We start from the raw sequence: 11,070 nt of genomic DNA, 5'->3' as shown, positions 1-11,070 counted from the left end.
CGCGCAACTGCTGAAAGTGGGAAGCGGCGCGCGTCTTCGATGGCGAGCGTATTCGTGTCCTTGGTTATGTCACGTGCGGCGGCGGCAGTTTTCAGATGCAGTGCGTGCCGGTTCATAAGCGCGATACGTCAATGAGAGCGGGAGGATGTTGGCACCGTCAGGAATCGCACGTGTAACTTGTTCCTGACGCCAACTCTGACCAATGGAGCCGAAGTTGCCTCATTATTTCTCGTGTGTGCAACGTCTGTCTGCACCCTGTGTAGGTGGCAACTTGCCTGGGTTGCTGCAGCTCGACAGCAACGTTTTTAGCGGTATAAAACGGGGCCCGCATCGCCCCTAGACACCACTAGCTTCATTTGAGCTTTCGAATTTCGCTGTGCGAGTATCGTGAAGATCCAGAGAGTCACCATGAAGGCCTTTCTTGTCTGTGTCCTGCTCGCCATGGTCGCCACTGTGAGCTTTGCTCACCACCTCGAGCTCTGCGGTGAGTATACTGGGTGTGTTTTATAGTGCATCAACCAAAATGCTGACAGATTCTATAGGACTCAGTGGGCGTAGCTTGTCCTTTTTACATTTGCGGTTGTTTATTTTCAAGACTAAGAAATTTATCACGGCCCTTTTGAAATAAAGTTCAGTTTGGCAATCCTTCGGAAGTGAGAGTATACATGCATGCCCTTGAAAGGTAAACGTTAATTTCTATTGTAGTGCCCGCGAAGGTAAAAATCATATTTGTTGAAAAAATGGGGCCAATGGCGTATTAATGGAGCGACGAGTTCGAATCTTTGTCATGACTTGGGCTGTCCACGTTTTCTTTTTCAATCGCACCTCTGTTATACCGTTATACATGTCACATTTGCGTGGTGCACATTGAAACATATGGCGGCAATATTTAGAAGGATATATGTAAAACCGGCATGTGTTATGTGCCGCTCAAGTATATCTCCAATAAGCGCGTTCTGATAAGTTTCTGTTGTGTGTCTCCATGATGACAATGGTCGATTTTCTCCTGCGCAGATAAACAAGACGGACAGCTGAAAAATGAACTGCAATGCATTGGACTCCACATCTCACGAGGGGTAAGAACAACAGCTATATATGTATTGCAGCTTGTGATTCAAGAGTGCGATGGCATGTTAGGTTTGTTTCCGTTCCTGAGGCGTTAATTCAGGCTCTCTGAGCTTTCGACGAGAGAGCTTAATGGGATGGAAGAAGCCCAGATGGAGCTCCGGGAAGCCTATGGCAGAATGATGTTTCGCTGCAGCTGCTACAAATCATTAGCCTACTTGTGCCCACAGTAGACTGTAGATTTATGATGACGTAAATAACTGATACGTTACTTTAATGGACGTTGCTCTCCTGTAATATCATCTTACCGGCGATATTGCAGCTAACGAACAATTATGATAGAGAAAATTTTGTCCTAGAAGGATATGGAATGACTCCACATCTGTGTTTCTTTCCATTTTTTTACGTGGAGGCGATTAAACAGCCCCATCGAATGAAATAACATCGGAATTTCACACTGAGACACACAATTGCGAGCAGTGAGGCTCATGCAAAGGCAAAGAACACGCACAGGCAAACGCAGACACGACTCACATTCATGCCAGCAGTTATGAAGTAGAAGTGAAACGAAGAAACTTTATGTGTCTTTAAAGAGCATATCTTGGGTTTATTGAGTACGCACACATGTCCTAATATTTTTTTGGTCACAAGACGATACGTGAATGTGTGGAATATGGCTCTGTAAACGTGCAGGCATCTTTCTCAAAGATAAGCGTGGAAACACGTACACAACTAGAAATTAAAAAGAAAGGAAAATTAAACGCCATAAAACACAACTAAACTATTTTCTTTGCTTAATCTGACCATGTTTGCACAACTATAAGTTTCAGTAACAGGAATCCATATACCAATTTGCTCGACATTGCGTCACTCAAACCGCACATATTTTGCACGCAGCTCCAGATTGTATGTTCTTTTGATTCGCCATGATATTCTGCTTAGCACTGGTTAGTCAGCATTCGGTTTGGTTGTGTGCTGGTTTCGTATGCTGCCACTGTTAGCCTGTGCCTTTTATTACGAGCCATTCTTGCGTACGAGCGGCTTTGTGTTCCAATCCGATATACACTGAATGAACCGCGAGTAATTTTTGTGTCTACCGTATTCAGCTTAACTTTCCCTGGCCATCCAATGCAGGCAAACCAAAGCTTTGACAAGGCTTTGAAGACTCTCGGCTGCAAGGACTGGAGCTGCGTGATCCGGAAGCTCTGCGTCGGAAACAACCTGGTGAGTTCTATTTTCATCTCTGGAAGTTTTTCATACACACGATATACACTCGAGCAGTAAGGGAAAATTTATGTCTACATGCGAACGGGCAGTAAGACGTCGACGTAATATAGTGTTAGAGTTTGAGGCCTATAATGTTTGAATAATTATGTCCTTCAGGAGCCTTTCAAAGACGACCATAGAAGAGAACACTATTCGAAATATAATGAAAACGGCTATCATGACTACACGAAATGCGGCATGCAGGGGTGCTTTCTGCGCTTTTGCGAGAACAAGCAGGCCCGTGTAGTTGTGGTAACAGAATTGGTATTTCCTTTCTCTTCGACACCTTGCTCTGAACGCCGGATAATGCAGTTAGCTCTTTAGGTAATACAAACTTGAGAATCAGGAAAGCTTAAAACAAAAAGAAACTGTACATCATGTAATGGGGGCTGCTTGACCGCAGCTGTGGCTCGCCGTAAGCAAGACTTCACGAATGTGGAGGCAAGGCGTTTGAGTTTTGTTTTCAAAACACTGCTGTAAAAGAAAGCCACTAGAAATCCTGACCTTGCACACCAAAAACATTTTAAATCAACGCTACTATTAGAAGATTTATGGTTTCGTATGAAAACATTGTGAATGACAGTAAAGTGAGGTTGTTCTTTAGTGACATCGACTTCCTTAATATTTTGGTAACAGCAGAAGAGAGGTCTGTAAATTGTTGCTCTACATTTCATACAACACCGAATACTACCGTTTTTCGTAATAAAGGGGTGTAATCATAGGAAAAAATAGTGCGTAATACCTTCATAGACTCATACAATTTCTGTATACTTTTTTTCAACAGGAAGCTGCCATGGCCAACCACTTCACGGTGAGTTGATCTGTCACAGCCTGGACATTGTAACTGATGGAACCACTTGTTCTAACACCTTCTAAGGGTTGAGATCCATTGACCAATGCGTCCCTGTACTTTTTACTACGGCTTGTTTCGTTTGCCAGAAGTGAGCGCTAAGAAAAACGGAAAATGGACTAAAATGTATTTCGAGAGAAGAAACAAACATACCCTAGTGTCATTACGTTGAAAACACTGCATTTTGAAGTGACAGTTATTTACTTTCAGAAAGTTCATTATAGTAAATTAATATACTGCATCTGACGTCATATAAATATTCAGCCAGGAGAAATTTGTCAGTGATTCGTTCCTGAACGTGCATGTATATCTATTTCGGACGGTTAGTGTGGGAATACCACGTCCTTGATTTAGTTTCCAATTCACATAGTGCTAGCGGCCACTGACTGGCGGTGCAAAGTGTTGATCTCTCTTGAGAGCGCAACCGCAAGAATAAAAAAAAAAATTGTTCCCAAAATGTGTTCAGCGCAAACGTCACTTTTCACTGCAAGAGAAATAAAACGAGGTCACGAAGAAATTTTGCAGAAATTCGACGGATGTTGTGTACGGGATGATCACTTTTAAGTTTTAGGGTATATTTAAAAGGACATAGCATAATTCTTGTCCCTGTTTTTGATTATTCCAAGAGGCGGACAGTACTTGGACGAGAAATCGAAACACATACTAAACTAAATACTAAAATTGACTAATTAACTTCCTGATTAACTACCTTGCGGCGCATATTGCAATTTACGAATTGTAGCCGGTTTGTTTGCAAGACTTATCCACATGAAATTTTCCTGGATGCCACCAGTTTAGAGATATTAATTCCCAAAATCAGAGACGAAATACTTGGGCGTTCCCGTTTATGCTTCAATGCATAGCAGAGCTACATTTACGGCGTTTGATGGCGCATATCTCCAAACTGGTGTCAATCTGGAAAATAAATACAAGCGGGCACGCATTGCAAGCTCACCGGCTACGATGCGCAAATTGGAATATGTGCCGTAAGGTAATGAATTAAGAAGTGAATCAGTGATCTTTTTTTAATTGGCTGAACATGTATTTCGGTTCCTCTTGGAAATAATGTTCGTCTCTCTGAATAATGCAGCTTAAGAACCAGCATTATGTTATAAGCAACAGGTGATTTTTAATAATTCCCAGTAACTTAAAACTTATCACTTTGTATAATATAATGGCCCAATTATAATAATGGGGGTTACTAGGAGACGTCGTAGGCAATGATTATGCTGATTGTCAATGAACGCGATAATGAGAATAAATTCAGATGTAGCATGAAAATTTAAAAAATTGCATACAAAAATGACACTTCGCCTGAAGAGAAATTACTTTGAAATATTTACTGAAGGAGCTAAAAATAAGCTATAACAAGGAAAGCAAAAAAATTGATAAAAATTAGCACTACGTGAACCTCGCAAAACAGATCAACAAGGGACTAGAATGATAGCCGTATGAAAAATAAAAGTTTGAAAAATATGATCGGAAGAGCCCTTCGCCGAAAGAGGGCCCACCTAGCATAGCATCCGAGGGGATAAATTTAAAGTAGAAGGATCGACATTTGGGTGAGTTGGTACTGGTTGAACATCTTGAAGGGGCTGTTCAGCGCTGTCCTGTGTGTTGCTGCCTTTTGTCTTCGTCTTATTGTGCTGCCCCTTCAAGAGGGATAAATTCAAGCGTGAGGGTCAATTTAGGGAAGGCCCAAGAAAACGTACTGTGCGGCCGGCTGGAAAACCTTAAAATGAAGTCAAGTTGCTTTAAGCAGGCAAATAAACATAGGTAACTAGCATTTTGCAAATGTATGCTTCAATCTCTTTACGGGACAGTGTTGTAATTCATAATGGCTTTAAAAATCGGGAAATCTGAGCGGGTCGCCTTAAAGTGCGGTGGCAGAGCCGGCGGAGCAGACATGTGTGTAACAGGTACAGAATGGGCGGGCGCGTTGCGTCATGTAGGCGTGAGTCTCTTGGGTGGCAAGTCTGACAGTTTCCATCTTTTTTGTGTTGAATGATCCTGCAATGCCACATAATCTTGCAAGAGTTTGTCTTTGCTATTACAGTTACTTTATTTTGCAAAGGTAGAGGAAACTGGTTCTTTTACATTTGTGTTTTTTTTACAGCTGCGTCCCGTTGTTGATTGATTATGTGTAGGCAGATATGTGTGCCTCTTCGAGGCGCCAACATCGAGTAGGCAGACATATATCGTGTCTACTTTTCAGCGCAACGAAAGAGGCGATATACGCTGGCTTTTCACGCCGTTGCGCGACACATGCAGAAGGGCATATCCTCTCTGTACTCACAGCAATCGGCGGTTCTGCGGAATCGCGGCTTCAGGGCGGTCTCGCAGGCCCTCAATAACCTTCACAATCAGAATGCTGAGAAACGAAAGAAACATAACAAAAGAACCGTGGCGAAATTAGATTAAATTTTTGATTTTAACATTCCTAAATTGCGCAGAGGGCTATGACGTAGTGGGATGACGTAGAGGGACGACCTAGTCGAGGGTTCCGGATTAACTTGAGCACCTCGGTTTCATTAACGAACACCCTAAGCACGGTGGTTTCTTCCTTTTACATCTCGCCTCCGTCGAAATGGAATCGAACCCTCGACATCTTGCTCAGCACCGCAGCGCCTTAGCCAATGAGGCACCGCAATAGGTGCGCGAAATGAAAACAGTGAAGCCAGGTTCACCTTATAAGGGAATCACCCCAAAGAATACCTTGATATAGAGCCTCTGCCCGTGTGACACCGGCACAGCACTCGTAAAAGAAGAATATGTGCCTTGTCAAAAATGTGCTCGTGTTGCCATTTTACGCAGCTGACAGACAAGGTGCAAACGGGTCCTTGACGTCCCATTATACTCATTGAATCTATTATGTTTCCTAAAGTAATTATTGCACGCATTGAAACTGGCCTTCCTGCAAACTTAAGTGCGTGGGAGCTGGAATTACTGTTGATATCGAACAAAGCTTCAGGTATACTGCATTTCGGTTCGAACGCGCGAAGCTGTGCTCGCGATAGCTGAGGCACCAGCCAAAGGTGGCAGGGAACGTGTTGTTAGCGGAGGTGGCCGACCAATGAGAAAAGCAGTCTTGGAACTAGTCGCTTCATGACGTCGACCCTCTGCTACAAGCTCGTTCCAATGCCACATCGTAATTTTTAGTCTGTTGTGATGACTTTCAATTTAACGACTAATTGTAAAGGCAGTCGGTATTTTGCATATGTGATTTTTAGGAGCTCAACACATGACAATGAAATACATTTAATTTGTGAACGGGCACGAAGCAACGAAAAGAATATCTCCTGTGTGGCATGTTGTTGCCTGTGGGCTTGAGTATGAGTATACAGCATATTATTATTTCAACAGCAATATATATTAGTCAAAGGATAAGAAGCCAACAAGCCAAGACAAAGGACAGCACAGGAGAAATTGCTTATAAGTTTTAGTTAAGTGTATTTGTAATTGTAACTGTAAGAAATGATGAATTAATGCAAATTATATGCAAACGAAAGTGAATGACAGAACTGGCCGCAGGTGGGATACAAAGCCACGTCTTCGCATTACGTATATATATACATACACGTTGCATATTTTTATTTTTACAGAAGCCGCAAATCGCGGAGATTCACAGTGCTGCCACCACCTGCGATCCAGAGGCCGGTCACCACCACCATCACCACTGAGTAGTGCCCACTTTTGAAGATATTCAAGAAACGAGCCTTCCATGTCCTGAACATTCCTACACTGTCCAGAAGTGTGCCATCGAGGGACTCTGGGCAGCTTTTACCCTTGATGTAATCAAAGGTTAAAACTTCTTACGGTTTTTGTAATGCTGGCAAATAAAAACACATTCGCGTGAAACTTTGATGGCTCTCTATGATAATTTGAGGACACGTGAAAAAGCGCATTTTTTTATTCTGTGCTACATTTGAATGCGAAGCACTCTTTGCCCAGTTTCTATAGATCGGTCAGTGACTGAAATTGTTTTCTAGTTCTGACCACTAGATATGTCATAATGGTAGTAATGTCATCGCGGCAGTTTAAATCTATATAGAGGGTCAGAATATCTCAGTTTATCGAATTTTAAAAAGAAAACGTTTAACATAATTCTTGTCTTTGAGCTGGATTATGTAGAGAGGCGGACATTATTTGCGCGAGAAATCGAAACACAAATTCAAATAGTAAGCAAAACTCCACTATCTTTTGAAAAGATTACTTGATGGCGCATATTGCAGTTTTCGAATTGTAGTCGGTGAGTTTGCAAGATCTATCCACTTGAGACGAACTTCCAGAATGACGCCACATTGGAGTTATGCGTCATCAAGCTTGCCCTAATAATGCGCTGTTTTGCCACTTCCTTTTTTTAACAACACGCTATTTGATGTATTGAAGCGCAAAAGTAACTGAACACCCATGTGTTTTGTTCTACACTTTGGGAAATAATATCTCAAAACTGATGTCATCCTCGCAGTTCGTTTATAGTGGACATGTCCTGCAAGCTCCGCGGCTACAATTCGTAAATTGCAACATCTGCAGCAAAGTAAGTAATTCAGCAGTTAATTAGTGGTTTTCGTTAATTACTTGAATATGTGTTTGGATTTCTCGTGCCACTAAGGTGCGTCTCTTTGAATAATCCAGCTCAAGGACGAGAATTAAGCCGTCTGCCACAGGCGATATTTAAAATTTCTATAAAGTATGAACATTAAATTATGGGGATTTACGTGCCAAAACCACTTTCTGATTATGAGGCACGCCGTAGTGGAGGACTCCAGAAATTTCGGACCACCTGGGGTTCTTTAACGTGCACCTAAGTCTAAGTACACGGGTGTTTTCGCATTTGGCCCCCATCGAAATACGGCCGCCGTGGCCGGGATTCGATTCCGCGACCTCATGCTCAGCAATCCAACACCATAGCCACTGAGCAAACACGGCGGGTTAAAAAAAAAGAAAGAAAAATAAGACCTAAACATTATCACCCTGCGTATGAATATATGCATGACATGACATGAATGACATCTCATGAAATTCACGATACATGGGCAGCTAGGTATGTGCTCCGAGCCGTATTGCCGTCGCTGTCGTTGTATACAGTACAGTTATGACAAGAAATGCACGCATGACATGACAGCAATGGCATAAATGACGTGACGGCTATGTCATGGCATGCTCGTGGTCACGATGCCATCGTGGTAGTTGCTTTAAATAAATTTATGTAAGGATACGCATGACATGGCATGCATGCATGAGATCAATGCCAAGGCATGACCTGATATTTGGGCCACTAGGTGTGTGCTGCTGGTCGTGATGGCGTCGTGGTCATTTCTTTAACTGGTTTCACATAACAGCGAGTTGTCTGGGCACCCCGCACCCGGGGTGGCCACAGGCCCGCCACCGTTGAACATCTTATGAGTCGTTAGCAAGCAGGCATCAGCCGTCGCCTGCCGCTTCAGGAACGTCCCCGTGAGAATCCGGTAATCACTGAGCAATATTTATTTAACGTGTTCAAGAGCTGAGGGAAGGCGTGCTCTGTCGTGAAATGGAAGCACTGCTATTGAGAGTTGAATGCGTGCGATGGGACTGTTTGCGCGCATCGGTTGCCTCTGCTGCACGAGGAATGCTCGTGCTTATGAGCGTTGGTCATGGGTACCATTCTGCAAGTCCAGCACAAGAACCTCTACAGCCACGCTGGATGGGAGACCACCGGCAATCACCTGCAACCGATCGCGGCAGTGACTTCCCGGCTAACACCACCTGCGGCAACAACGGGGCGTTACGGCCACTCCTGGCACACAATACCACGGCATGTTGAACTTTGGTAAGCATAAAAGTGGGCAATACGTCCTCCCCCACAAGCGTGACTGACATGCGCGAGCAACTTCACTTTTCTTGACAGCGAAGTGAAACGTGGAATATTCGGCGGACCCTGCGAGTTTTTTTTTTCTGCGTGCGCCGGGAATCAAACCACAGGCGAGCGATAACTCGGTAGCTTACACCATTTTCGCCCCCCATGCCGACATGAATACATTTTTTTCTGCTCGGTCTGGAATCAGAGTAGCAATCCCTAGGCAGGCGATAAGCGCTGGCGACAAGAATAGCGCGATCGGAATTAACCCCCGTACACATGGGGGCTGCTGCTTGCAAAAACGGGCATTTTCTGCGGGCGCACACACGCCTATTCCTGAACGAAGTTTTTGCGCACACAGTTAATGTCGAGAGGCGCACGGCCGCAATAGCCCTACAAATCCGCAGCTATAAAGAATAGAACATAGGAGGAGGAGGAAGAAATAAAGAGCGAAGGCAGGGATGTTGACCTGAAATGCGCCTTGTTGGCTACCCTTCTCTGGAGGACGGGAAAGAGGGAATAGAAAGATAAGATAGAGAAGGGGAGGGGGAGGAAAGTCGCGCTGAGCTCTCGCACGCACGCGGAAGGCCTGAGCGAGTCAAAGGCGTTCACATGGGCCAGTCGTCCTCAAGAAAGGCAAAAGTGCCTTCATAGCTTTGTGCAGCGACGGGCGATATGGACCTGCACATGCACAGACAGCGGCCGGTCACCCAGTCGTTGCAATGGGATAGATAATGTTTGTCTTTCCGACAGAAATTGATGACAATAACACAATAAATGTTGGATGTTCTCTTCCATGCCGGAGACGTCGCATGCAGCTCGGTCGGTCATCCCAATCAAAGTAGTGTACGCCTTCTAGAAAGCCCCCCCCCCCCCCCCCAAACACAGCCGGTGTCGAAGCGATGTCTCAAATCGGTGAATCCTAGGTGGAGATCGGAGTTGGAGCGAAGGCTTCAGTTCGTACAACCTGGTGCGCCTTACATTAGGGGCGTTCCACTTTATTTAGGAGAGCTTGCGTGCCAGCTGACGAAGCTGCCTTGCAGCGTCTGTCCTCGAAAGAGGAATGGGAACGCTGTGTTGTTCTTGGTGTGACTCTCGGGTAGCTTTGTCCGCTTGATCATTTCCACTGATCCCGCAATGGCCAAAAAGCCACTGGAAAATAATTTCGTGGACTTTCTGTTTGACGTCGTGATGAAGTTTGACGATTTTGTATGTTAGCTCTTCGTGAGCTCCACGTCTGAGAATGGACTGCACGCTGTGTAAAGCCGGTCTCGAGTCGGAAAACACGGCCCATGTACGTATAGAGGCTAAAAGCAGACATCTGCTACATTCGTCGCCTGCAGACGGTATGATTGCACGCTAATAAGGTTACAACGCAGGTATAATGGATAAATGAATGGCATACTTTCACTACAGTGCACTTTGAGGGGGCAGTGTTTTCAGGAGCCGCACGCGCGGTGCATTGCCGTCAGGCGGATTGTGGGGAAGAAATAATAAATTCTCGAGTTTTACGTGCCGAAACCATGATTTTATTATGAGACATACCGTAGTTGGGGGATTCCGGACTAATTTTGACCGCCAGGGGATCTTTAATGGGAATGTGGACAAGATCCACGAGAACTCCGTTCTCGCGTTTGCGCGACCCAAGAAGACCCCAGAGAGAAATGTGGGGACTTTTTGCTGGGAAATTTTGCCTGTCTTACACCTTAAGAAAGTGCCTTGCGTAAATGTTAAGGAGGACGGCGATGATCCGCACTTATTAAAAGGCAGTGTTTTCAAGGAGCAAAAGTCCCGACATGCCTCACGAGCCGTTCAGACATGTGCACAATGAATGCGAGAAAGAAGGTCCCGTGAAAAGTCCGGCACTCTGAGAGCAACGCGGGGACAGCAAAGCTGACGCTAACATTCGTCGCACATTCCTGTTGCCATCAGTTGTGCTGGTTGTGCACGGCGGGTCTGCGTCGAAGTCTGTGCTTGTGATTTCTTTTTTCGCTGTTTGTGTACTTTAAGAGAAGGATTCATTTAAAATAATAGCTTGCTTTCCAGAGTT

At 44.5% G+C, this 11,070-nt stretch overlaps 1 protein-coding gene across 1 annotated transcript; it reads left to right on the top strand.

Annotated features, from left to right (window-relative positions):
- The first annotated feature begins 282 nt into the window (after positions 1-282).
- On the top strand, positions 283-7,039 carry LOC142585006 (antimicrobial peptide microplusin-like). The gene is made up of 5 exons (XM_075695430.1): positions 283-484; positions 1,015-1,076; positions 2,200-2,289; positions 3,116-3,142; positions 6,784-7,039. Exons 1-5 carry the CDS (start codon positions 409-411, stop codon positions 6,859-6,861), a joined length of 333 nt encoding a protein of 110 aa, XP_075551545.1. The 5' UTR covers positions 283-408; the 3' UTR covers positions 6,862-7,039.
- The last annotated feature ends 4,031 nt before the right edge of the window (positions 7,040-11,070 follow it).

This window comes from Dermacentor variabilis, chromosome 1 (assembly GCF_050947875.1).
Source record: "Dermacentor variabilis isolate Ectoservices chromosome 1, ASM5094787v1, whole genome shotgun sequence".
Classification (NCBI taxonomy): domain Eukaryota; kingdom Metazoa; phylum Arthropoda; class Arachnida; order Ixodida; family Ixodidae; genus Dermacentor; species Dermacentor variabilis.
The sequence above is the reverse complement of the archived record's forward strand: the minus strand, read 5'-3'. Positions and strand labels throughout refer to the sequence as shown.